The sequence below is a fragment of the Hirundo rustica genome, chromosome 12 (assembly GCF_015227805.2).
Source record: "Hirundo rustica isolate bHirRus1 chromosome 12, bHirRus1.pri.v3, whole genome shotgun sequence".
Classification (NCBI taxonomy): domain Eukaryota; kingdom Metazoa; phylum Chordata; class Aves; order Passeriformes; family Hirundinidae; genus Hirundo; species Hirundo rustica.
This window is the reverse complement of record NC_053461.1, coordinates 4618085-4642288: the sequence shown is the minus strand read 5'-3', so window position 1 is coordinate 4642288 and position 24204 is coordinate 4618085. Positions and strand designations below refer to the sequence as shown.

At 52.4% G+C, this 24204-nt stretch overlaps 1 protein-coding gene across 1 annotated transcript in view; it reads right to left on the bottom strand.

The window, feature by feature from the left end:
- STAB1 (stabilin 1) overlaps nt 1–24204 on the bottom strand; it is a 54902-nt gene that overhangs the window by 1388 nt on the left and 29310 nt on the right. The window contains exons 27-65 of the mRNA XM_040076523.2: nt 23291–23386; nt 22835–22930; nt 22185–22232; nt 21196–21326; nt 20707–20818; nt 20403–20480; nt 19934–20035; nt 19345–19452; nt 18722–18853; nt 18398–18526; nt 17641–17697; nt 16759–16854; nt 15474–15669; nt 14907–15002; nt 13889–13934; nt 13163–13242; nt 12118–12243; nt 11566–11639; nt 11173–11247; nt 10482–10601; nt 9470–9517; nt 9264–9347; nt 8513–8659; nt 8231–8368; nt 7539–7598; nt 7264–7440; nt 6678–6764; nt 6057–6203; nt 5827–5892; nt 5105–5330; nt 4367–4516; nt 3717–3821; nt 3157–3264; nt 2817–3010; nt 2045–2189; nt 1492–1625; nt 1012–1177; nt 682–788; nt 355–474 (exon numbers count right to left, since the gene is read on the bottom strand). Of these exons, the coding sequence (XP_039932457.1) occupies nt 355–474; nt 682–788; nt 1012–1177; nt 1492–1625; nt 2045–2189; nt 2817–3010; nt 3157–3264; nt 3717–3821; nt 4367–4516; nt 5105–5330; nt 5827–5892; nt 6057–6203; nt 6678–6764; nt 7264–7440; nt 7539–7598; nt 8231–8368; nt 8513–8659; nt 9264–9347; nt 9470–9517; nt 10482–10601; nt 11173–11247; nt 11566–11639; nt 12118–12243; nt 13163–13242; nt 13889–13934; nt 14907–15002; nt 15474–15669; nt 16759–16854; nt 17641–17697; nt 18398–18526; nt 18722–18853; nt 19345–19452; nt 19934–20035; nt 20403–20480; nt 20707–20818; nt 21196–21326; nt 22185–22232; nt 22835–22930; nt 23291–23386 (4407 nt within the window). The remainder of the gene's footprint in view (nt 1–354; nt 475–681; nt 789–1011; nt 1178–1491; nt 1626–2044; nt 2190–2816; nt 3011–3156; nt 3265–3716; nt 3822–4366; nt 4517–5104; nt 5331–5826; nt 5893–6056; nt 6204–6677; nt 6765–7263; nt 7441–7538; nt 7599–8230; nt 8369–8512; nt 8660–9263; nt 9348–9469; nt 9518–10481; nt 10602–11172; nt 11248–11565; nt 11640–12117; nt 12244–13162; nt 13243–13888; nt 13935–14906; nt 15003–15473; nt 15670–16758; nt 16855–17640; nt 17698–18397; nt 18527–18721; nt 18854–19344; nt 19453–19933; nt 20036–20402; nt 20481–20706; nt 20819–21195; nt 21327–22184; nt 22233–22834; nt 22931–23290; nt 23387–24204) is intronic.

Here is a 24204-nt window from a genome sequence, read left to right as displayed (position 1 = left end):
AAATGGATGAGCTGGTCCCTCCCTTTCCTATTGCTGTGCAGCACCCCCAGCCAAACCCAGACTCTTTCCATGGCCACAGACAGCTCCATTCACAGATAACACGGCACAGAATGACTGTGCAGAGCACAGGGGATTTGCCACCCTTAGCATTGTCAAAGCTCAGCTGGACAAGGCTCTGAGCATCCCAACCTAAATGGCTCTTCTGAGGGAATGTCTGGACTGGAGACCTCCAATCCACTCGTCCTCTCTGACCCACATTCCTCCTCCTTCCCCGGACTATTTCACACCATCATGCCAGCTTTGGTGACACCTCCACTCCTTTGGGACTCTGAGAGTTCATCCCTGCCTGCTTACCTCATTGTCTGCAAAACCAGAATTCAGAGGAGCAAAGAGAGTTTTGGGAGCAGAGGCATCAGACAAATACATGAAAAAATCCAGTCCTTCTTCTGTGTCATTGGCAAAATTGAGCAACATCTGGAAGAGATGGGAGATCTTCCCCATCAGCTGGCACATTGCTGGCAGCACAGCTCCCCAGCCCAGGAACCCCCCAGCTCTGGAGAGAAACGCCTCTGTGTCTGTAGCCTCTACCTTGCACACAGACCAAACCCCAGCTCCTCCCTGTTCCAGCTGATCCCTCCCTCTGCCTTGCTGCTCCTGCAGAACCAGGAGAGCGGCGCTTACGGAGTAGAAGGTGGAGAAGCGGTCCTGGTCTGCGAGCACGTCGGGCAGCTTCCCACTGCACCAGTACCCATCTCCCACAAACCCATCACGGCAGGTGCAGGTCACATCTGCAAAGCAACACCAGGGTGTGACTGGATTCACCAGTGCTGGCTGCATCGACCACTTTTTGATTTCTGGATACCCCTCATCATGTTCCCTCTGGTCATGGGTATGGGGAGAAGGGGTGTGCCCGCCTGCCCTCATGCTCCAGGGCAGTTCCCTGCCTGCTGCCCTGACACAGCTCTTGTGTCCAACAGGACAGTCCCCAGGAAAAGTGCTGGCACCACTCACCCTTCTCCTGGTAGCAGAATGCATCCCAGGTCTCGCTCAGGTTGCTTCGGGAGCCGTAGTCCACAATGCCCACGTGGCTGGACCCACAGCTGGGGTTGGGGTAGGCTGTGGGGTATCCAGCTGTGCCATTGTCCAGCCAACCCACCAAGCACAGATGGAATCCCATCTAGGAGGGTAAAATCAGTTATTAGATTAAAAATAGCTCTGTCCCAGGTTTTCTGCCCCGACGAACATTCCCACTTGTGCCTCACCCAACACACCCCCAACACCCAAAGTGTTGGGCACAGTCACAAGTCCCATCCCAGTGTGACTGGCAAGACCCACCAGCCCTCCTCTTTCATGGAAGTAGATGGAGCAAATAGGGCCTGGCTGAGGGGATGAGAGGTCACCCACCCACGTCACCCCTGGGCTGACCCAGGCCCCAGGAAATGCATGGCCTGTCCCAGCCCCACGAGGGGACAGAGCCACCCGTGCCCTGACCTGCTGCGCTGCTGCCAGCTGCTGGAATGTAGCCAGGGAAGCGCCTTCTGCAGCACAGGCTGCCTGAGCCTGCTCATAAGTGAAGTCATACTTTTTTTGGGGTGACTGCAAGTGAAACACACCCATGGTCTTATCTGCAAAATACCAAAGCCCAGGAGCATCAGTACAGGACACACTGAGCCACCTCCCTGGGCAGCCGTGCGGCTCCCTGTGTGACCGTGGGCAGCACTGCCAAGGAGGGTGGGATGGGGACAAGGCACAATGAGGGAGAGGCTTCCTCTGAGCTTCTCGCTTTCCACACGGGAGCCACGGCCACCAGAGGCCATCTCACGTCACATGGGAGCAGGCAAGGACCGCTCGCCCTCCCCACATGACATGTAAGGAAAAGGGAAATGTGAAAACCACGCCAAGCTACCGAGGTGAGTCCCTGTCCCCCCGGCCATCCCACCCTCCAGCTCTCCTGAGGGGAGCTCCAGGCCAAAGCTGACGGATGAGGGAATGTGGCCTCTCCGTGGAACATGGTCCCTGGCCCTGCAGGGCTGAGCACACTCACCATGGAAGTGCAGGTCAGTGCAGATGGCCTCCCGATGGCACTGCCCGTTGTCTTCCAGGCACCGGTCTGTGGGGGGCACGGCCTCCTCCAGGCACTGGATCCCGTCACCGACGTAGCCCTGCTTGCACTCGCAGCGCCGCTCGTTCTGCAGCACAAGGGAAGGGTGGCAGCAGCGTGAGTGCAAACACACAGATGCCAGCTGGGGAGCCTTGCGTCCCTGGAGACGGGGATGAGCCTTCAGAATGCTTCTACAGCCTGCTGGGGCTGTGACAGAGCTGTGGAAAGCCACACGGCGTGTCCCCCCCCACACCCAGGCAATGTCACATCGAGTCCTTGGCACCTGCTGTTTGTCTGAGCAGAGCTTTGAGGTACGTGGTTCCTGACCCTTGCGCTACACCGTGCTCCCAGTCCCATCTTCTGGCCTGTGGTGATCGGCTTTGGCTCTTCTGCAAAAACTGCCAGCATTGTCCTTGAAGGACCGCCCAGGAACCCCCAAAACAACCCAGGAGTGACGCAACTGACACAGCTTTTGCTGCTTAGAAAGAGGAGGGGGGAAAACCGGCCTCAGTAAAACACCCGCAGAGCTATCACAGCAGCACAGCCCCTGCCTGGCAGGACGAGCGCAGCAGCGGACAGGAGGGGCAGAGAGGGGCAGGGTACTGCGGCAGAGAGGGGCAGGGTACTGCGGCAGAGAGGGGCAGGGTACTGCGGCAGAGAGGACACTGTCACACGGCTGTGCCGGGGCACCGTGGGCCCTGGGGGCCGCGCTCACCGGGCCGGTGCTGATGCACAGGGCGTGCTCGCTGCAGTCGCCGTTCCTGCCGTCGGCACAGCGGTCGATGGGCTCGCAGATGTAGCCGTCGCCCCTGTAGCCGGGGGAGCAGGCGCAGGACACGTTCACGCCCGTCTGGGAGCACTGTGCGTGCCTGGCACAGCCGCCGTTGTCCTGGCCGCACATGTCGATGGCTGCGGGAGGGAAGTCCTGGGTTAGCCGAACCATCTCAGGAGGCGTCCTGGGGGCCAGCCTGGCTGTCCTGCGGGTCGTCACCCGCGCACGGCCGTCGGCACACGGACACCCGCTGCCCGCTTCCAGCCTCGGGGCTGCTCCCTACCTGAGCAGGTTCTCCCGTCCCCTTCGTAGTGCAGGTCGCACTCGCAGAGGTTTCCGGCGCGACAGGCGGCCTGGGCGTGGCACGGGGGAGAGCAGGTGGGTGTCACCACTGAAACCAGAACACACCCGGCTCACAGTGACCGCAGGGCTGCCACACGGGCACGGCTGCCACCACCGGCCTCTGCCCCACATCCCCACCTCTCTCCCTCCCCTCGTTCTCTTCTGCAGGTGCCTTGTCCAAACGCAGAGGCTTGTTACTCCATCGAACATGCCTCAGATCTTCACCTTGGCCTCAAGCCCTTCTTGGAGCACCTCTGAGCTCAGAGACTTGTTCATGATCCAGTACAGCTTTTCTCTTCCACCCCTTCCTCACCACCCCAACCCTTGTGAAATTCGACAGCATGTGGCAGATCTCAGGATGAGCCTCACAACTGAGAGCTCCTTTTTGGAGATATTTCTGAGCAGCTGCTTGAACTACCCAGCTCCCGGGGAAGCAGTCATGTGGCAGTGGGTCCCAGGGAACAGCAGGTGCGTCCCAAGGCACAGCTGAGCTTCCCTCACCCAGTCTGATCTCGCAGCGCTCCCCAGTCCAGCCCTCGGCACAGAAGCAGAAGCCGTCGCCGTGCAGGCCCGCGTTGCACACACCGTTCTCAGTGCAGTTGCACTCTGTGGGGAATGGACAAACACAGCATTGATGCCCTGGTGGAAAGGCCCTGGGACAGCCACGTGGCAGAAATGTGGCACTGTGGGCAGTGTGAAGGTGGGCACAGGAGCCCCGCACATCCCTTCCTGCCCGTCCTGGCCCCCTGTCACACACGGCCTTCACAGAGGAACAGAAGAGTCTGCACCCACAAAATCCCATCACTCCCCTCCCCTGGGCATTTCTGGAATGTGTTTCTCGCTCTGAAACATTCAGTGAGGCCCATTTTGGGACTGGAGGATGGAGGACCCTCCCTCCCTTTGCTTTTGTCTCACACGGGCGCAGATCCCTGCTGAGCGTGTCCCAGGTTCCCATGTCCCTCTTGCTGTGCAGGGTTCATCACAACCGTGTCCCCCAGCTCACAGTACAGTGAAATACTCTCCCAAACTGGGGCTCTCAGCTGTGCTCGACAAACGAGGAGGCGTCTTTGACCCTGTGGCCTTGTCAGCCGGGCTGCGAGGGGTCAGCCCAGCCGCTGCCCGCTCTCCCGCAGCCCCCCGCGCCGCCGTACCTCGGCATTCCGGGCCGTATCTGCCGGGCGCGCAGAGCTCGCAGCCCGTCCCGATGAACTCCTGGCTGCAGTTGCAGATCCCTGAGCCGCCGATTTTGTCGTCGCAGGTCCCACGGTTGTTGCACGGCGCCTCCAGCCCTCCTGGGCACACTGCAAATGGGGCACCTTAGTGAGGCTCTGGTGACAAAAGGGACCCTGTGCTGGAGGGGAGCCACCGCTGCCCCCACAGATCCCGCACACCGGGTGACCCTGAGCTGCTGCTCACGGCGTGCTCGGACCACAGACAGCTCAACAGTCTGGGGACTGAGTGCTGGGACATCCCATGACAGGAAAACTTAGGAATGGGGGCAAGAGGGACAAATTTGGCACAGCTTCCAGCCTGGGAAGAACCTCTGCTGTGATGTGCTGGGTCCCTGCTGTCCTGCCCCACACTAACAGCAGGCTCACCCCAGGACGTGAAAGCTGCCCACGGCACAGAGGGCAGATGCCAGGGAATGGCTGAGCATTGGCAACATCTAGAAGCGAGTGACACGTTTGACAGCCACCCCTAGCAGCCCAGTGCCCAGTGCTCTTTACAGAGATCAAATATTCCCCGAGGAAAGGGAACTCCTGCTGTAATCCCAGGGTATTGCTCCCCGCCCACCCTTCTCCGGGGAAGCTCCCTCATGGATGTCGGATGCGCTGAGCCATAACGCCAGCCTCCCGCAGGGGCCGGGCGGCACAGGGCGCGGCGCTTACCCCGACAGTCCCGGCCGTAGTGGTTGGCGCAGCACTGCGGGAGCCACTGGCTGGAAACGCAGCTCCTCCTGCAGCCTCGCCTCAGAGGCCCCCTGGAAGAGAAGTGTCTCCTAAAGGGGTCCCACGGGGCGTGCCCCCACGCCGGCCGCAGCAGGGAGTTGCGGTGGAACAGGAACGTGTTCCTCAGCAGGTGGTTTCCGTAATAGTAGCAGCGCTTGGTTTCCCCCTGCGAGGAAACAGGCAAAACGCAGAGTTTGCCGCGCTGGTCACTGACGACTCACCTTGACTTTCCTTGTGCCGCTCGTTCAGTTTTATGACAAGTAACAGAGGCTCCCCAACGTGCTGGGGCTGGTGACAATGGAGCCCCAGAGGAACCTCAGGGACACGCCAGGAGCCAGCAGGGAGAGCGGGGCACAGCCACTGCCTCGCACGGCTGCTCACCCTGAGCCACTGCCAGGCTGAGCTCTTTTGCTATAAAGCACCCAGAGTGCTGTTGGAGGGGCCCCTGTGCCACTGTGGCCCACCAGGCAAAGACCACCAGACCCCGTATTTTTCAGCCCAGCTCCTGCATGGCTTGGGCAAGGCATGGACCATGTGGCTGAGCCAAGGGCTTGCCACGTGCAGGCGGGCCTTCACTGTGCTGCTAAAACGTGAGGGGCACACGAGGGTGTTGCCATCGGTCCCCTGAGGGGCCTCCCTGGTGCCAAAGCTGTGAGCTTTACCCGTTGAACGGAGCCAGCAGGGCAGGGGGGCTCGAAGCCACAGAGTCCGCAGCTCTCTGTAGATGCCTGTGGAGGGGAGAAAGAAACCTCACAGCAACTCAATACGTGCTGCTGCCTCTCTTGGCTGCTCAGAGCTTTGCCAAGGAAGAGCAGCAAGCCCTGCAGACGTCCTTCTTCCCGGGCACGGGGCTGCACGAGCATCCTCATTCACCTCATCACGGGTGCTTTACCTGCAGCTCAACCAAGGTGAACTCATCACACCGAGACCCCAGATCCGGTGGCTCCAACAGCCTGTCGATGCCGTAAGCAATGCCCCCGTTGAACTCCATGTGCCTCTGGATGATGGTGGCATCGCCGTTCCCCACCAGAATCTCCCCCTAACAGAGGAAGAAAGCAAATTGTGATTCTGGCCATCCTACATCTTGGCTGTACCACCCAAAAGGCGCTTGGTTTTGGCTGCCATGGCTTCTTAACCACCCCAAGAACTCCAAAATCTCTGTGCAGGTCCTTGATCACCCTTCCCACTTAACACTTTTCACAGCCACCTGTCCTAAGGATGGCCTCTGTCCACACAGCACATGCTCTCTAAGGACTGTGGCCACCACGGGGTTGGCTTTGCAGCCAGGTCATTGTGACATTCATGTGCAGGTACTGCACACCTCTGCACTTCTCTGCCAGCTGGCCATGCCTTGTGCCTCTTTACAGCCCCGCCGTAGCCAGGGAACGGGGTGTCCCAGCCTGCAAGCACCCCAGCTCTGTGCTCACTCCCTGCCAGAAGCACCAGTTGCCCCGTGGCCATGCCCAGGGACACTGGCCCCATGGGAGGCCAAGCCTGGATCACCAGCACTCACCACGTGGGCTTTGCTGCAGCTGAACGTGATGGTGGAGCCATGCATGGTCCGTATGGTTTCAACCTGGGGCACGTTACCAGCGACAATCTGAGAGGGAAAAGGAAGAATGTGAAGGAGACACTGGCAAAACTGACAGTTCATGTAAACACATGGTGAGGACAGGGGTCAGTGGCCAGCCTCGGAGGGGTGTGATGTGGCAGTCCCTGAGGCTGGTGTGGGTGCACAGCACAGCTGTGCTGGGTTAGTCCCGGATTCCTGCACAGTGAGAGCCCAGCGTGAAAAGGCAGGGCCTGACTTTGCTCAGCTGGACTCTCCCCTCGTTCAAAGCCCTGTACACAAGGGCCTGTGAGCCGTGCAGCTCCCCAGAAACTGATGACAGAAGGTTTCAGCTCAGCCACCAGAGGTCCACAAGAACATTGTAGGTGCCTCAAATGCTCAAACAGCTTTGAGTCTTCTCAAGACAACTGATCTGCTGTGTGTTCTGTGGCAGCACAATATCTGGCAAGGTCACTCTGACACAGCCATAGCAGACAGTGGCCCTTCGCGTGGCCCCGGCAGCCCTCAGCCTGTGTGCTGTCTCGTTTACCTTCATGTCCCTGATGATGTGTGCTTTGAGGTAGGAGGCCAGCACGTCCTGGTGCTCCCTGCGGTACAGGAACTTCTGCCGGCTCTCCGGGAGCGCGCTGAAGGCGGCGTCCGTGGGCCAGAGCAGCGTGAAGGGTCTGTGCGCGGGGTCAGCGAGCAGCGGCAGCAGCTGCGCGTCCTGCCGGGAGCACAGGGACACCGAGGGACAGGAGGAGCCCGCGCTGACCGTGCACAGGCACACGGCACCTCCCCACAGCGGCAGAGACAGCGGCTCACCTGCAGCAGCCTGCTGTAAATGCTGTACCCAAAGGCCTCGGCCGCCTCCGTGATGTTCTGCTGCAGATGGAGGAAAGCAAACGACTGACGCCGAGGGCTCCCCATGCAGGGCCAGCGATGCAGGGGAGAAACCAGACAGGCAACAGCTACAGTAGCTAAACACAAGTTTATCTCTGTCACCACCGTGCTGATGATCTGGTCTGGAAGGGGCTGGCATCCAGCAGCCACCACTTTTCTGATTCGTCCTGGGCAGACACTGCCATGGCAGGAGCTGGGATAAATTCCAGTGCTCTGCAGTGCTGCACAGAAAATGTGTTATATTCTGTAAAACGCAGGCTTCTATAAGGGCCTAATGCTTGCTCAGGAGTCACAGAGAGGCATTGGCAAACTCACGCTGCAACCTGCTCTGTGCAGAAAAAGGAGTGTAATGGTTGGCACGGGACAAGATCCTCCTGCCTACATCCAGAACTCTTGCTCCCTAGTGACGGAAAAGGCCCCTTATGTTCCAAATATGGCTATGCCACAAATGCTGTCTCCTTCACAAGCTAAATCTGTGGCCTCAGAAAACTCCTGGGCAGTCATGGACAGGAAGGAACAGCAGCCCAGGCAGCTTTGGGCTGAGGCAGCACTGCTGGGAGAGAGATCCTATCCCTGAGCCATGCCCTGACACCAGGGCATGGCTCCAGCCTTACCTGTAAGAGCTTTGAGGAAATGTTTTGGCCCACCAGGTCACTGGGAATGAGGATCTTGTTGATGAAGTGAATGACCCCGTTCACACCCACGATGTCGCTCGTGACCACTTTGGCCTCCTCATTGAGAGTGATGCTATTCTGCGAGAGAGGGGACCTGCTGGACCTGCACCAGCCACAGCACCACCCTGGGATGCCTGTGGGCCCCGGGCAAGTCACTTGCCACAGCCACAGTTCAGTTCCTCCACGTGACATCCTGACAAATGGGACAGCAAAGGGAATTACCTCGTTCGCTGTGATCTTTATTTTGTGGCCAGATAAAGATGTAAGGGACTCCTGGCTTTCCAGGTCACTGGAGAGCAACTTCTGGCAGCCCACCATGTGGTAGCGAAGCAGGTCCCGGAGGAGACCTCTGCTCTTCCACTCCTCAAACTACAGGCAGAAAACAGGAGTGAGGTCACACCAGGGCACTTTGCCTTGCACACAGAGACCCCAGCCCCAGTGAGGGAGACCTGGATTGCCTGAGTTCCCTCTGACTCATCCCTGCAGGGAGGATGGTCTCCCCAAAACATACTGAAGGCACAAAACCATTTGAGAGCTTTGGGAAATTTCATCCAGCTTGACTAGTCAGTGATGGAGTTAGGATATTCCACTGCACTAACACCAAAAATCTGCCATTCTCTTATTCCTGAGATGGAGTGAGGGGTCTGTCACAGACACAGGGGAGCCTTGCTGCTCCCAGCCCCATGGGCACCAAGGCCACCACACACCACACAGCCTCTGGGGCCCACAGAACATCATCTCCAACAAGGGTCTCCTTACAAGAGGAGGTATGTCCATCCCTGTCCAGGCTGTCACCTCAGGGAGATGCCTCCAAACTTCTGCTTTTACACTGATGGAGAACAGGGGATGCCTTTAACTCTCTATGGTGCAGCCCCTTTGCCTCGATTCACTGGGCAGAACAGCCCCAGAGGGGACATTGCCACAGCTGCAGCTGTCAAACACCCATCCAAGCTTGGCGTGGGAGGGCACTTACCATGGTGGTGTTTGCTATGAAATCTGTCTGCGGGACGAAGACAGTGAAAGGCCCTGCCCCGCTGAGTTCTTTGATGCTTTCTGCCTGTGTTAGGAGAACATTGGTGGGAAGGGAAGCAGGAAACATTGCTCCAGTTAGCGAGACCCTTTGCAGAAAGCCCTGGGTGGGACTTACTACACAGAGACAAGGACAAAGCTGGCACCAACCTGTATCATCCTAAAGAACATGGATGCATCTGGAATCCTTCCGAGCTCCTTAAACAAAGGGAATCAGCTGGTGTTAGCAGGGTTCCTTCCACTTGCTCCTCACCAACCAGCACAGCAACCTGCTCCTTCCACTCTGGGTCACTCTCCCAGCCCAAAGAGACATCAGTTCTCCCTGACACACCACCGGGATCCTCCCTCCCTCCCTCCCCAGCTCTGCAGGCACAGATGACATGGATGTTGCAGTGAGCTCTGCCCACACCATTCACAAGTGCTGCAGGATGGAATGGAGCAGATGAAAGCTGGCTGGTCCTGCAGCATCTGGCTCATAGGTAACTGCCCTGTGCTCATGGGACACCTCGAATGCTTCACAAAACCTCTGCTTGAATCTGTGCTGCCACTGCCAGTTCCTGGGTTGCTATCCAGAGGGCAGACATACCCTAGCAAGGCAAACGCCCTCTCCTCACCACTCTGACTTTCAATAAGAGCAGAGGCACACTCAGTTCATCTCTTTTCTCATGGCTCTGCTGTGGCACAGTTTTATTTGCCAGTGCCTGTTAAAGGTCACCAGCTTGCCCAAGGACAGCCATTGTGCTGGCAAGAGAACTGGACACAGACTTCTGCCCTCCAGACTGGGTCCCAAATCCTGGCATGGCCACAGGGACACCTGCCCTCATCCCACTGGGCAGAAGTGAGTTGCCTTGGGAAAAAACAAGATCACTCCCATTTGTTTATGACATGAAGCCAGCAGTCCCCTGGAGGTATGGCCAATGTTACTGACAGCAGTAGAGTTCCCTCCCTTTCCGGCAGAGTCACTTTGCCATGATTCTCTCCCACAGCTGGCACATCAAACACACCGATGAATTTTTTTTATGGAGAGTTTGCTCAAAGCACCTTTCTCCTCTCCCACTCTACACATGTCCACTGTGACACCAAGATCTGCTCAGCCTCTGGAGAGGAGGGAGTGGTGTGCTGCAGGGCAGGGGACACAGAGGGTGCAGCACACACATCTCACCTGATGCACTTTGCCACGGCAGGTGAAGCCATCTCCAATGCTGTTCCAGGAGCAGGAGCAGTTCCGTGTGCCAGGGCCCGTGTACTTGCAGAGCCCAAAGGGGCTGCAGCCTCCATTGTTCTGGCAGGGAAAGCAAGAGGCTGCTTGGAGAGGCTTCTCCAACCACCTGAACTGCTGCTTGCTTGTGGGAGCTGCAAACTCCATCCAGCCCAGCAAAAGGAAACCATCCCTCCCTCTTGTTTAGTGCCTTACAATAAACCTCACCCAAACTCTCAATTCCAGCACCAAATCCTCCCATGAAATAAGACTTTCACACCTCACTTTGGAACACAGAGTCCATGACAAAGCCCCTGATTCAGAGGGACAGTTTGACACGGCAGTGGTGCCGAGAGCACCGAACACTCTGAGGCTTTTGAACACATCCCACATGAAATGGACACATAGGAAAAAGCCCACATGCCTCCAGCCCTATGTCCCTCTTTCCACCCTGAGGGAATGCTGGGTCACTGACATAATTGCAGGTGACTGCAGGAGGCAGTGGAGACCAAACACACAAGGAAATCCTTCAGTATGTGGAAAGGCAAGACTTCAGCTCCAACCAACCAGGCTAACGTTGTTCCTGCTGTTAACTCTTGGGAGAAGGGAACACTTCCAGGCCTTCACCTCTGGAAGCAGCCAAATGCAGACATACCTGCTCACACAAGTTGATGGGGTTGCACCGGCTCACCCCATCCCCACTGTAACCAGGCAGGCAGTTGCAGGCGACCTGGAGGGAGAACAGAGCGTTGGGCTCAAACTTGGACCCAGCAGAGGAAACACAAAAGGGCTGCCCTGGACAGGAGGCCTGTGGTGTAGCACCCATTGCTGCCTCTGTGAATAACCAAGCTTGTGTCCACAGCAAATATAACCTGAGACTGCCTTCAGCCTCTGGCCAGCAAAGCCATCTGCTCTCATGGACACAGCAATGTTTTCATGTTCTTCCAAGGAGCCTTCTCTGCATGGAAGGGAGTAAGCACAAAGCAGGGCACTAGGAGAATTACACAGCTGTAAGAAAGTTTCCCTGACATCCACCCTACACACTCACCTTCTTTGGACCTGTTTTGATGCACTCTGCGTTGCTGTGGCAGCCCCCGTTGCCTTCGAGACAGAGATCAATTTCTGCAGCAGATCAATAAGGCCAAGTTATTGCTGAGGGCTGCTCAAGGCAGCTGGGAACTGGTGATCCAAAGAGATATTGGGAAAGCAACAGGGAGAACTTTTCCAGTTTAGGGAACCCTTTCCTGGGAAGGTGTCTCGTGATAGCAAAGGAATGGGGCACAACTGCAAGCTTACTCCTGACACAGGTGGGTCTCTGAGCTGTGCCAAATCTGCCCACAGAAAGTTCCAAGCCTGTCTGAGTGTACTTTAAAGAATATGGGAGGACTGGACTTCCCCTAGCTCCATTTTCACCCAGAGCACCACCGTGGGAGACTGCCCTCACCCTCTGTCCCCGGGCCTCTCCATGACACGCATAAGAGAAAGAGACTTTGCAGGAATCTTTTTGTTTGAGACCAAAGCACTGGTGTTTTAGTCTGAAACTCTCCTTAGTATTGATGCTGCTTCTCTGCTCCCCCCAAAGCACACCCTGAGCACTCACCCATGCAGAGTGTCCCATCCCCAGCGTAGCCTTCCTTGCAAACACAGGTTCTCTCTCCTGGGGACACTTTGGTGCACACAGCGTGCTGGGAGCAGCCACCGTGGTCAATGATACAGGGATCTATTTCTGTGACCAAAAACAAGAGGAGCAGAATCAGCTCAAAGCACCTAGGAATGATCAACTGTGCCAGAATGATTATCTTTCTTAACAAAATCACAATATCTTGTTAAAATCCATTTTTTTCCAATGAAAATGTTGGTTCTTTAAGGACATGGGGCCTCATCCAGACCTGAGAGAGGACAGTCCAAGTAAACAAGCTGAGCTTAAGTAACTTTCAAATTGGAAATCTTTCCCTCACAGCATTTGCTCACTAACGACAAATTGATAGATGAGAAAAAATATATTTACCTGAACAATGTACGTGTTTGGGTGGTGGTTTGTGGTGTTGTGGTTTTTTTGTTTGTTTGTTTGTTTGTTTTTCTCCCCTTACTTGCTTTCCAACAAAGGCAGTACGGAAAAGAGATTGGAATGTCTGCCAGTGTTTTGACTATTACAATTTTATAACTTGTTTTTTCCCTGGACTGTTTGCTTTTGACAAAAAAAAAAAAGGCTTGTTATATAGCTCTAGTGAAGTATCCTAAAATCCCACCTCATTTGGCTCTGCTGCTGCACTATTGCCTGATTCTGGTACGGCCAGCAAACAGAAGAATCACAAAGTTCTAGGGAATTGAAACACCCACATTCTAAGGATTCATGGCCAAAATTGTAATAACTTTGCCACCAATACTGTGATATTAGGACGAGTACATCCATTCATGTGCCTCAGGCAGTAAGAACTGCCCTCCTACACTTGCCTGCCTTTTTATCCCTCTCTTGCAGGCTTTAACAACATCAGGAACATCCTGATGTAAAGCTCTGGACTGGAAAACATCTCCACCAAACCATGGCAGAGTTCATGGTGGATGGCTGAGAGGGAAAGAATTGGAGTGATCTTTCCTCTGGTAACTTCCTGCCATTTGTTTCACCTCATCTTTGCTGGACACACCTGTGCAATGGGTCCCGTTCCCAGTGTATCCAGCTGAGCAGAAGCAGGTAGGTTGGGAATCTGTGGAACTGTTGAGGCAGCTGGAACAAGACAGGGATAAACAATCACTGACAACACCTCCTGATTTGCTCGGCTGGTGGGAAGCACCGGACAAATCTGGTGCATGCAGGAGACCACAGTGACCACGGGAGGAACATTCCAGGTATTCCTTTACAGCTCCAAACACTCCAATCATGCTGGCCAGGACCTAGTGTCCAGCCCAGGCCTCCCACAGCGCACTCTCACCACACTCAGGAGCTTCTGCAAGTACAAGTGGGATGGCAGAGTCCCTGCCTAAAACAGGAGTCCCGATAATGGATGGAGAAGGGAACACAAGGGAGTCATTCCAGCCCTGTTTCACGCCGTGGCAGGGACAGAAGGAGCTTGTAAATGGCTGGTTGATTTGCTCCACGGGTAAGGCTGGCCTTGGAGTACCTTGGAATCTCTGCTTTCTCCCATCCACGCACGCTGAAGGAGCTGAGAATGGATTTATGCTCGGACAGACAAAATCCTTGGTGAGACTACACGTGGCTCAGGTCCAAAGAGAGTTCCCAAAATGGAACTGACAATTATGCATCTTTGATGAGTAGACACCTTCTGCCAGCCCTCTGCCAAGCCCTAAGCCAGAATCACCTCTGTGTGAAACTCACACAAACATACATGGATCACTCAGCCATCTGCACTTACTTGGCCATTTGGTGGCAAGTGTTATTGCACAAGTCAATCTTGATTCCTGCAAGAGAAAACACAAATATAACTTGGAATTTTCAGCTGGGGCCACTTCTGCCATCTAGAGAAAAGGAGCCTGCAAACCAGGAGTGATGCTAACTCTCTTGTCCTATGCGGCAGCAGGAAAATCTCATGGGATTTATGTTTTGGCACTTTTCAAGGGAGTGAATTATATCTTTGCCTAAACTAATGGTTCAATTTGATTTTATCTGTGTGGCCTCTGCACTGTTAGGAACAAAACAAGGACTGAAACCTTGTTAATCCAGAATACAAAGCCATTTGGTTTTGGCCCTTTTGAAGCAAAAGATGAGCTGCTTTCATGCTTGACATTTACACTAGATAAGACAGCTCTGCTTGATTTCTATTTCTAAATTCACAATAAAATCAACCTTTGTGTGGAAACCTTTAAAATCCCAGGGTATTTAGAAGCTCAGGCTTCTCCTCACCCAAACGCTGATCAAAATCCCAAATCCATCTTCAACATGTTACTTTGACACACAATGGCAGACTTACTGAAAACTGCAGGCCACAGCCTGAGCTCACCTGGGTGACTGAATTTGTGAGCAGAGGAAGCAGCTCAGCAAACACACTGGGGCCTTTTGAAAATTCAAATCAAGCCCTGCCACCTTCTTAGGAAAGCAACAGGAGTCGTGGCCAACCCAATGTGGCTGGAAGCTCCCATTTCTCTCCCAGAGCAAGGGGCTGTTTTTGAGGTGCCTCCAATCTCAGTGCAGGTAGAAGCAGTTTTTTCTTGGTTTACCAAAATAACTGAAGGGCTCTTCCCCACAGCTGGGGAAGTCACAGCAAATGCAGTTTGTGTGCAGGAATGAGAACGCAGAGTCTGAAAAGGTTTTGGGGGAATGCAGAGCACATGTGACTAAGTGGTCAGAGCGGACAGAGCTGCTCTGGCAACTTGATAGGATCACTCAGATTTCTCTGTCACTGTTACACCAGAGGCTCCTCCACACTCACGTACTTTCTTGGCAGGTCGGGCCCGTCCACCCCGGGAAGCACTGGCAGCTGCCGTCCCCTCGCAGTCCGTCATTACAAATGCCGTTGTCACAGGCACATTCTGCAGGGGAAATACAAACCCCACTGTCAAACCAGCCAGGGCTCACCAGCAGTCTCGCTGCCATTTCCCTGGCTGCTCCGTTCCTGATCCAACACAGCAAACTGCCATCAAGAAAACGTCACAGGAGTATCAAAAGACAATGTGACAGGAGTATCAGCTCTTGATCCCTTACTGCAAGGCCAAAAAGCCCAGGAAGAAATCACCTGCCTCTGCTTGCTGCAGTTGGTGTGGCAGCAGGAAGAGCAGCACAGCACATGCTCGGTTTGAGGATGCAAAACGAGGCCGCTCCTGTGGCTGGCCACAAGTGCTCACTCCTCTGTCTCTCTCTCACAGACCTGGCAGCCATTTGCCTGTCTCAGTCTTGGGACCTTTCTGCTTTCCCACCATCCCTCCCAAAAGCTGAGATGTGGCCACTTTTGTGTCCTTGCAAGCAGTTTGGTAGAGCCAAGCTGCCACGGCCATGGGTGTCACCTGCTTTGCAGTCGGCTCCGTATCGTCCCACTTCGCACATCTCACAGGCAGTGCCGTGGAAACCCTCCAGGCACCGGCACTCCCCGCTGCCCTGGACGCCATCCTGGCATTCCCCGTTCCCAGAGCACCACTGGCCCGGCTTCCCGGGGCACATCTCGCACATGTGGCCGTAGTAGCCGGGGCAGCAAACGGACCTCTGGAAAACCAACAAGAACAAGCTGGGCTGAGCCATCCTGTGCAGCACAGACAGGGCACAGCTTCATTGTGGGAGCTGCTTGATTCCCCTCTCTGTGTGACAGCCATAATTTCTGCCAACGCATGGAAGGAACAGATAGGATGGAGTGAACACCCTGAAATGGGTGTTCTGTTGCCCAGAGCTTCATGCACAGGTCTGCACTGCCCTTGAGAAACATGGGCCCTCTGTGAGTAAGTGAAATGTCCTGTGTCCCTCCAGCCTATCTCCTGCCTGTGTCCTCAGAGTGTCTCTCTGCTGGGCACAGAGAGGCTCTGCCAGGACGTGACTTGGTTCCAAAGCCTGATTTAACTGCTCTCACTTCTCTCTGCATCTACCCATGGAGGGAAGAAAATCATGACAGGACAAAGTTGGACAGTACAGATGATGAGAAACACCATCTAATGAAGTGATGCAAACGTGCCAAATGAGGTAAAAGTGCTGACTGAAACTCTCTATGTGAGTACAGTAAGCCTAACTCCCTCTCTCCCTTTTCAATTTCCCATTCCCTCTAAACTTTCCAAGGGACACTGCAACACCTATAAGACCTCAAATTCACACAAGCCTTTCTTTTACCATTTTCTCTTTAAGTGTTTTCTTCCAGCAACCCATTTTCACAAAACTGCTAGGGGCCATAACACACACAACATGAGGTGTGAGACCTTCTGCTCCTCCCTTGGTTGGGCTCCAGTGAGTCATCAGTTATTTGGGAAGGCACAGGCACAAGCAGAATGCCATCACTCATGCCTCATTTCCTTAGGAAACCAGACTGCAAACATTCAAATCCTTCTCTTCCTCTGCAGGACAAAACCCAGAGCAACAATACCGAAGCAGCAGATCCTAATCCATCACTGCCCAGACATTTCTGCAGCTCTTTTGTTGTTCCAGTGCCCTCCACCTCCAGGATGGAGAGCGATTCCCAGACAACCCCAGTCTCAGCTATGCAAAGGCACAAACACTGCCAGGATTTCAGCACAGCCTGCACTCCCATGGCTGTGCTTGACACCCACCTTGCTTTTGTCAAAATGAATCAGAGGTAAATGTTTTTCTCACCAGAGAAACTTTTGCACAGGTGAAATGGCAGCCCAGTAACCTCGTACCCGCAGAGCGCAATTCACAGCGAGCGAGATTCCTGCTTCCAGGGGGTTCCTGAGGATGCAATCAATACAGACACAGGTAGGAGGTATAACCATATTTAGACAAACAATGTACATTTTGGTCCACATGGCAGCGTTCTTGCTCTGTATCTGACAGGAATAGCCCTAAAAATCTGAACTATCCACAGCTGAGACCAATGAGGCATCTATGGATGTGAGGTCACCACACAGGATCTATTTTTTACCTGCCAAGCACATAGTACATATTAGTCTGAATACTGAGAAAAAAAGAATTGGGAACTTTTGGGCATAGGGCAAAGCAGTGAGGCCTAAGAAGCCAGATGCAGCTGCTAGACAATTCACAGCCAGCATGGAAATGAAATGCTTAGTTATTTTCCTCTCTGGAAATTTTTGTCACAAACAAGCTGCAGGCACAACCAGGCCATCTGTGTGAACAAATCAATGGTCCAGGCAGGGAAATAGCTACAGGCACCCCTAAATTTGCTTTCCTTGATGATAATGGTGAAAGAGTCAAAGATAAAATAAAATAAAAAGACATCATTTCTTCCCTATTAAGTGGGAAAACTAAAGGGCTCCTGAAACTCAAGCAAAGCCTGGTGCCAGCTCTGGGTGGAGCTTTGTGATTCATGTCCATGTTTTTCCTGTATTACCCTCCCTTGGTTTCTGCTTCTTCTTGCAAATCTTGGCAATGGATGAGCCACAGAGGACTCAAAGGAGATTTTTTCAGGTATCAAGATGAAACCTATAGAGCAATAAAAGATCTTCAAAGCATTATCTGCAACCAGTCAGCAAGCTGCCATATGAATCCAAGACTCACCACAAGAACTGATCCAGAAGGACACTTGATCCCCTTCTCACACTTGCCGCACCTTGACTAGGGCACAGAGAACAGGACAAGTCACAAGTGTGCCCTCTACCCACATCACACCAAGACACTAATCTTGAATTCCAAGTGCAACTCTACAGGCTGCTGGCTGGGACAAAGATGTTTTTATCTCTGTGGCTCAAAACACCAAAAGAAGAGATCATATGCTACACCTTTCCTGAGTCTCAGGGATTTTTATAGCCCTGGGGTTCCTTCACATAAGGCTGCAAATACTTTTTTCCTGATCTGTAGCAGGCAGACTTAACTCAGTCTGACAATGCAATCTCCAGGTTTAGTGGCTCATTTGCCATGAGCCACAAGGTACATGCCAGCTGGACTTTGGGCCATGACTCCCAGGCAAACCAGGGAACATTTTCTAAGGGAGCTTGTGATCACGGCATGCAAAAATTGGGCTGGGTTTTCCTTCCACAGCTGAGTATCTGGGAGTCCCTGCACTAGCCAGCCCCGTGGCTGGCGCTGTGAGGGAGGCTCAGCAAGGGAACTGAACACCACCCGCACAAGAGCTGCTGTAGATGTACAGAATCTCCAGGCAGGAGGTGCCAACTCTCCACAATGCCCCATTTCATGAGCCTCATCTGGGGTTCCACCACTGTCTCATCCATGAGGACAGCCAAGGCAGGTTGTCTGTTGCCCATCAGTTTGGCTCAGCAGGTGGAGGAACTCGGTGAAATGGTGTCACCACCATTACCTTCACTATGGTGGTGGTGTTGGCAGTGCAGCGATTCTTCTGGACCTGGAGCACCTGGGACACCCCGATCAGGATGCCATTCTTTGTCTCAAAGGATTTTCCATCCAAAGGAATATTATTGACAGACTTCTGCAAAGCAGGAGATAACAGCTGAGACAATAACCCTTAACTGCTTTTGCATGGATTGCTTGGCAGCTCCAAGACAGTCCCAGCAGTAAAGTTGTGAGGGTGTGCCAAAGAGAAATGGGAGTATTGAGTCAGCAGCCTTAGGAAGTGATAGGTCAGGCCAGAGCCTCAGATGGCAGAACAGTCTGCCTCCCTTACCTGAGTGCTGTTTTGGTAAAACATCAGCCAGTAGGAGAGCCCTAACATGCTGTTCTTATGAACTCCACTTCTCAAGTCTGCAGGCAAGAGCTTCTCTCCCAGTACAATGTGGTACTGCACCGTTTCATTGTCCTAAATCCACAGAAATACAAATGTTTGGAGCCTTTTGATTTCCTAGACTACAATTCAGTCAGAGGTATGGCATAAGAAATGTTCCTAAGTACCCGTAATGGCTAATTAAGCCCACAGATCCTAGTAACTCTTTGTCACAGATGACTTATCACACTAGATGATTCTGATACTTGATGAACACATTAATATTTTTTGGAACCTTTCAGAAAATCTGAAAACTGCCACAGCCAGCCAGGAAGTGAAATGTGTTGTGCCATCTATCCACATACTAATTTACACTGCACTTGGGGTCCAAATATTCTTTTCACATCCCACTGCAACACCCCTGGAAATCCTCTCATTTCTCTGTCACATTTCTCCCAGATTTTAGCATCAGATATTCATCTCCTCTGCATGCTGAAACCCCCTGAGCTTGTTTGCTGTTTGGCAGTGTACGTGCCCCTTCACCCACCACAACACATATCCAAAGTGCAAGCAAGCAGTGAGTTTACCAGGTGGGTCACATTGGCAGCACGGCAGTACTCCTCAATGGAGCTATTTCCAGGAACAAAAACTGTGTATTGTTCAGAGGACTCAACTTTCCCAATCAGCTGGTACTCCTAAAAAATGTCCAAACAGTAATATTAGCATTTACCCTTGTACACACTAAAAGCCAAAGCACATGTGAGATCAATTACAAAGGCAAGAGGAAATGCTTGAAAATGGGATATACAGCTTCTGCTCAGCCACACACATCTGGTTGCTTGCTCCTCGTCCTGGCTGACATAAGAGCAGCTTCCCAGCTATGAAAAAGCCTTCCCTTTCTTCTGGTTTTCTCTGCCTTGTATAGACAACAGATCACCTGCAGTAGACAGGTCATCTTCCACTGTAACCCATGCCAGTGATCTAGACATCTGGCTGTAATTATGTAACTCTTTGGCTGCTCAAAAGCTGTCCTAGAAGATCCCTCATGCAGGACACACACGATCTCCCTTTCTTACCAAGCAATCCAAATTTAGGTTCCCCCAGTACAGGGTAAGGTGGGCATTTGCTCAGAAGGCTGTCCTGACAGTGCCAGCTGCGCTCACCTCGACTGCTTACCTCTAGCAACTCCTTGAAGGTGCTGAAGGAGGCCACAGTGCCGAGCTGTTCCTGCAGACCAGGAGGGCTCGGTGGGATTTCTCCTGGGGGCGGCAACAAAACCTGCGGAAAAAGCAGGTTCAGAGCAAGGCTGAGCAAGGGGCTGAGGGGAATCGTGCTGGAGTCCTGCCCTGCTTGCAAGAAAGGCAATTAAAAGGCCTCATTTTAGTGAGTCCTGCAATAGCCTGAACTCTTCTATCAGCCAAGAGGAGGGGAACTCTCCTCCCACTGGTCCTGGTGACAAATGTTTTAAACACTAAACACTGCTGCACAGGAAACATCTGTCAGGACCTTGTAATAACCTCAGATATTTTGCCTTTATATCCATTCCCAACCATCCAGACATGTGATCCTCCTTGGCCCTATCACAGAGGCTGCTACACAAACCAGCTGCTGCAACTGCATCCCAGTGCCACCTGTACTGGCGTACCTTGCTGAGGACATGGATGATGCCATTGCTGGCAGGGATGTCACTGACAACTATACTGGCATTCTGGATGGTCAATACCTGCACAAGAACCAGAGGGAGAAGCAAAAGGATTAGGAAATGCTAAGCAAGTCCAAAACAAATTATTGTTCATTCAAGGCTGCACGTGGTTAATCTTGGTACAGTTTTTGAAAGGTGCCTGCATTTGAGGGCACCAGTGTCCCACCCAGGCTCCCCACTGGATACAGCAGCCCCTCAGCAGTTAAATTTGGGATTGGTACAGGAGCCTTATGTAAGAAACCCTTACGCCGCTGGTGGTGTTTATCTGCCATCTGGTCTGTGGGTTGAGAGTTGGTAATTCTGGCCCATCGAGCTTTTTGAGCTTTTCAGCAGTGAAGACACCTTCAAGGAAGTGGGCTCTGAGGGGAACAAAATCAGATAAAGAAAAGATTAGGGAACTGTTGGTAATGACAGGGAGATAAGACCATATCACCCAACATTCACATTTCTCATGGGAAGTTGTTTAGCATGCAGAGAGAGCAATGGAGAGAATTGTTCTGATGCCATCTGAGTGGGAAAATCTCTCTGCAAATACATGACAAATAAACCTAACCCCCATGGTCTGTGGTCTGTTGTGTTTTAAATGCCTACTTAATTTTTGACTGCTAGATATTTAAATTTGCTTCTACATTTATCTCAAGGTATCTCCTTATTGGTCAAGCACAAGGAAAAATCCATCTCATGGCTCTGTTACTGTTGTTTGGGCCAGTAAAATGAAGCAGGAGGGTCCTTGTACCTGACTAAAAACGGCAGCGTGTAAGGGGTCAACCAGAAATCTTTGTCAGCATCACTCAGGTTCTTGATAGCTGCTTCTGATGGCACCAGGACAGTGACATTGGCTCCTGCTGGGATGCTGAAGAGAGATTTCTGTTGTCCAAAGCAGAAAAATGAACAAATAAGACACGCCACTGCCACATCTATAGTGCAAAGTACACCCACCAGCCATCCTGCTCTCGCAGTCACCTGAAAGGGATGTGAAGGAACACGGCAGGTGCTCAGCAGCACAGCAGGATCTCCTGGGCATGGCAAGCAAGGAATGCCACAGGTGGTTTAGCCAAAACAGCTGACACCTGATTGCCAAGGGAAAACCTGCTGCTTTAAGCTCTACCTTCCCAATTCAGTTTTCCTTCAAACACATTCAATCATATCCATAAATCCTTTTTGAATCCCCAACATCAGCCCTGGGGGAGGGACCAAGATAACTGCTGGCAAAAGCAATTTTGTGTGCAGCAGGTCAGGTGAGATAAAGTTCAAGTTAGGGGCTGTCCATCATAGTGTGTTTCCACAGACTTCCTCCAGTCTGTGGAGGGTCTCTCTTATTTCCACACTAGACAGGGAAGCATCAATGAGAAAAGGAGCAAACATGCAGTCTAATGTCCCAAGGGATGCTATGCTGGAAAAAAAGCATTGTAATGCTACCCCTTCTTCCCTTTCTGTGCTGTTTTTGATGGCCAGGAGTTACAGATGGTACTGTGCAAATTAAGTGTAACAGCCCCAGCTTCCTCTTGTGAGAGAAACAAAGCCCCCAAGACACAATCATGACCCTCATTCTACCACAAACTCCACAGCTTTTCTACATGCCTGCTCTGTAACCATTTCTCCTTTGCTTTGTTTTGTTTTCTCTAAAGAAAAAGATAAATAGAGTTTCACGTCTTCTGACCGACTCATTCACAGACCTCACTTCTACAGAACTTACCCGTGTGGGCGTACTGTGGTTTCTCTTACCTTAACCCAGTCGTAGAAGCCTGCAAAGTGGGAATTCCTGGCCAGCTCCTTTCAAATAGAAACAACAGAAGGGTTACCTCTGCTGAGCACAGGGTACAGTGCTGGGGGTCTCAGGGTGGGGGAAAGGAGCCCTTTGCAATATCAAATCTGGCAACAATGACTTTGACATTCTTCTCACTTCACAACTATTACAGGCACCACGTATTGTGAGGAGAGATGGACACTTCTAAAACCAAACTTCAGCCATTAAGAATATATATTTCCAAATAAACAAACTCTTTTCAACTCATCTGCAATGAGTTCATGTGTATCAAGGACAAAAGATTGAATCTGCAATGGCTTTTGATATTTCTAATGACAGAAAATGGGCCTGAAAGCTCTGACCTGAAAAACTTTCTGAACAACAAAGGAAAGATGACTTATTGCACAGGACAGGTGCTCCCTGCATGGGGGTGAAGCAGCTTAGAAATTATGGTTTCACTGGCAGTATTTAGTCCTGGCATCACTCCTGTCCCTGTGGCCTTGGAATACACTTGGGCTTCACACTGATGCTGGTAGGAGTCGACTCAGGTAACAGGGAGAAGCAAAGAGAGAGCAGAACCTGTTCTCTCCAGTCTCAAAAAGGCCTCAGACATTGGCTCTTCACTAACTTTTAGAATGTCCCCATAGCACGTCATGCCATCCCCAACATAGCCTTCAGAGCAAACACAGGATCTCTCTCCTCCACCAAGAGGTACACAAGTAGCCTGCAAGGAAAGGAAGAAGAAATTAGAGAGCAAACACAGGTTATGTAGTTTACACCTATCTCAGAACTGAATTCTGGCCTTCCAAGGGCTGGGCTAGAGTAGCACCCTCCAACACCTTCCACCTGCTGCCTTTATGGTGGCACAGAGTGCTCCCCTCACGCAGCTAAGCCCAGGTGATTGCTTTGGTCGTGTGAACCCACAAAAATCAGAGGATCCATCTTTGGAGCACATCAGTGCAGGCCAGTAAGACAACGTAAACCTTTGCAATTCTCTCAATGCCACGGCTGCTACAAAACCTGTCGGTGAGCAGGTGAGCCTCCCCTGCCACGCAAGCCTGAGGAGAGCTCTTTAACTACTCACCAGGTCATGGCAGCCACCGTTGTCCATGAGGCACGGGTTGATGGCATCACAGCTGTGGCCATCGCCAGCATAACCCCTCTTGCAGACACACTTGCTCTGCAAGAAAGAGACATTTCAGTTTTATAGACTTACCAGGGCATCCTCATTTACTATCCAAAAAATGTCTAAGGCAGCCAAACTTAGCCTTAATTTATTTTCCCAAGTTTTCTTCCTGGTCCCTCAAGACCTGGAAATGTGGAGTTGTTTCCTTAGCAGAGCATCATCCTCTATCACAGCACAGAAGCTGCCTGGTTACTCAAGCACATTGATCCCTTGCATTGCTTGGATGTGGGGCTCACTTGAAGATGATGGTTTCCTCCTTTTTTTCCAGGTTTTTAGGGAATGACACAGACTTTGTGAATGGCAGAAAGAGGAGTTAATTTCAAAGCTTTCTGCTTTCAAGATATCTAGGAGAGCATTTGCACGTCTCACCTCACTAAAATCTGCCGCAGCTTTTGTACCTTTTTTTTCAGCACATTGTGCAATGCTCCCTGTATTCAGTGGGGAGAAGAAGAACCCTGAGAAGTCTCCTCTCATGTGCACCTTCCTCCCACCTCAACATGCATTGCTCTTGGCCCAGCTCCCTCCACAGACTGTCTGAACAGCTGCACATGCTCTTCAATGCTGTGGTCTGAGGATGGGGGGATGCAGCAACTGGTGCCTTAGATCAAACTGTATTACAGAGCATAGTCTTGTCCTTTTGCTGCACGAGTCCCAGAGGCCAGCAGCAGTCCTGAACACTCCAGTGCACCTCTCATGCAAGTGCACTGTGACGCTGCAGCTGGTGTTTCTGGCAGTGGACAAGCGAGCTTGGCTGCTGGCCAGCCCAATTTTCACCTCTGGCAATCCAAGGCCACCTCAGAGCAGCTGAGGGA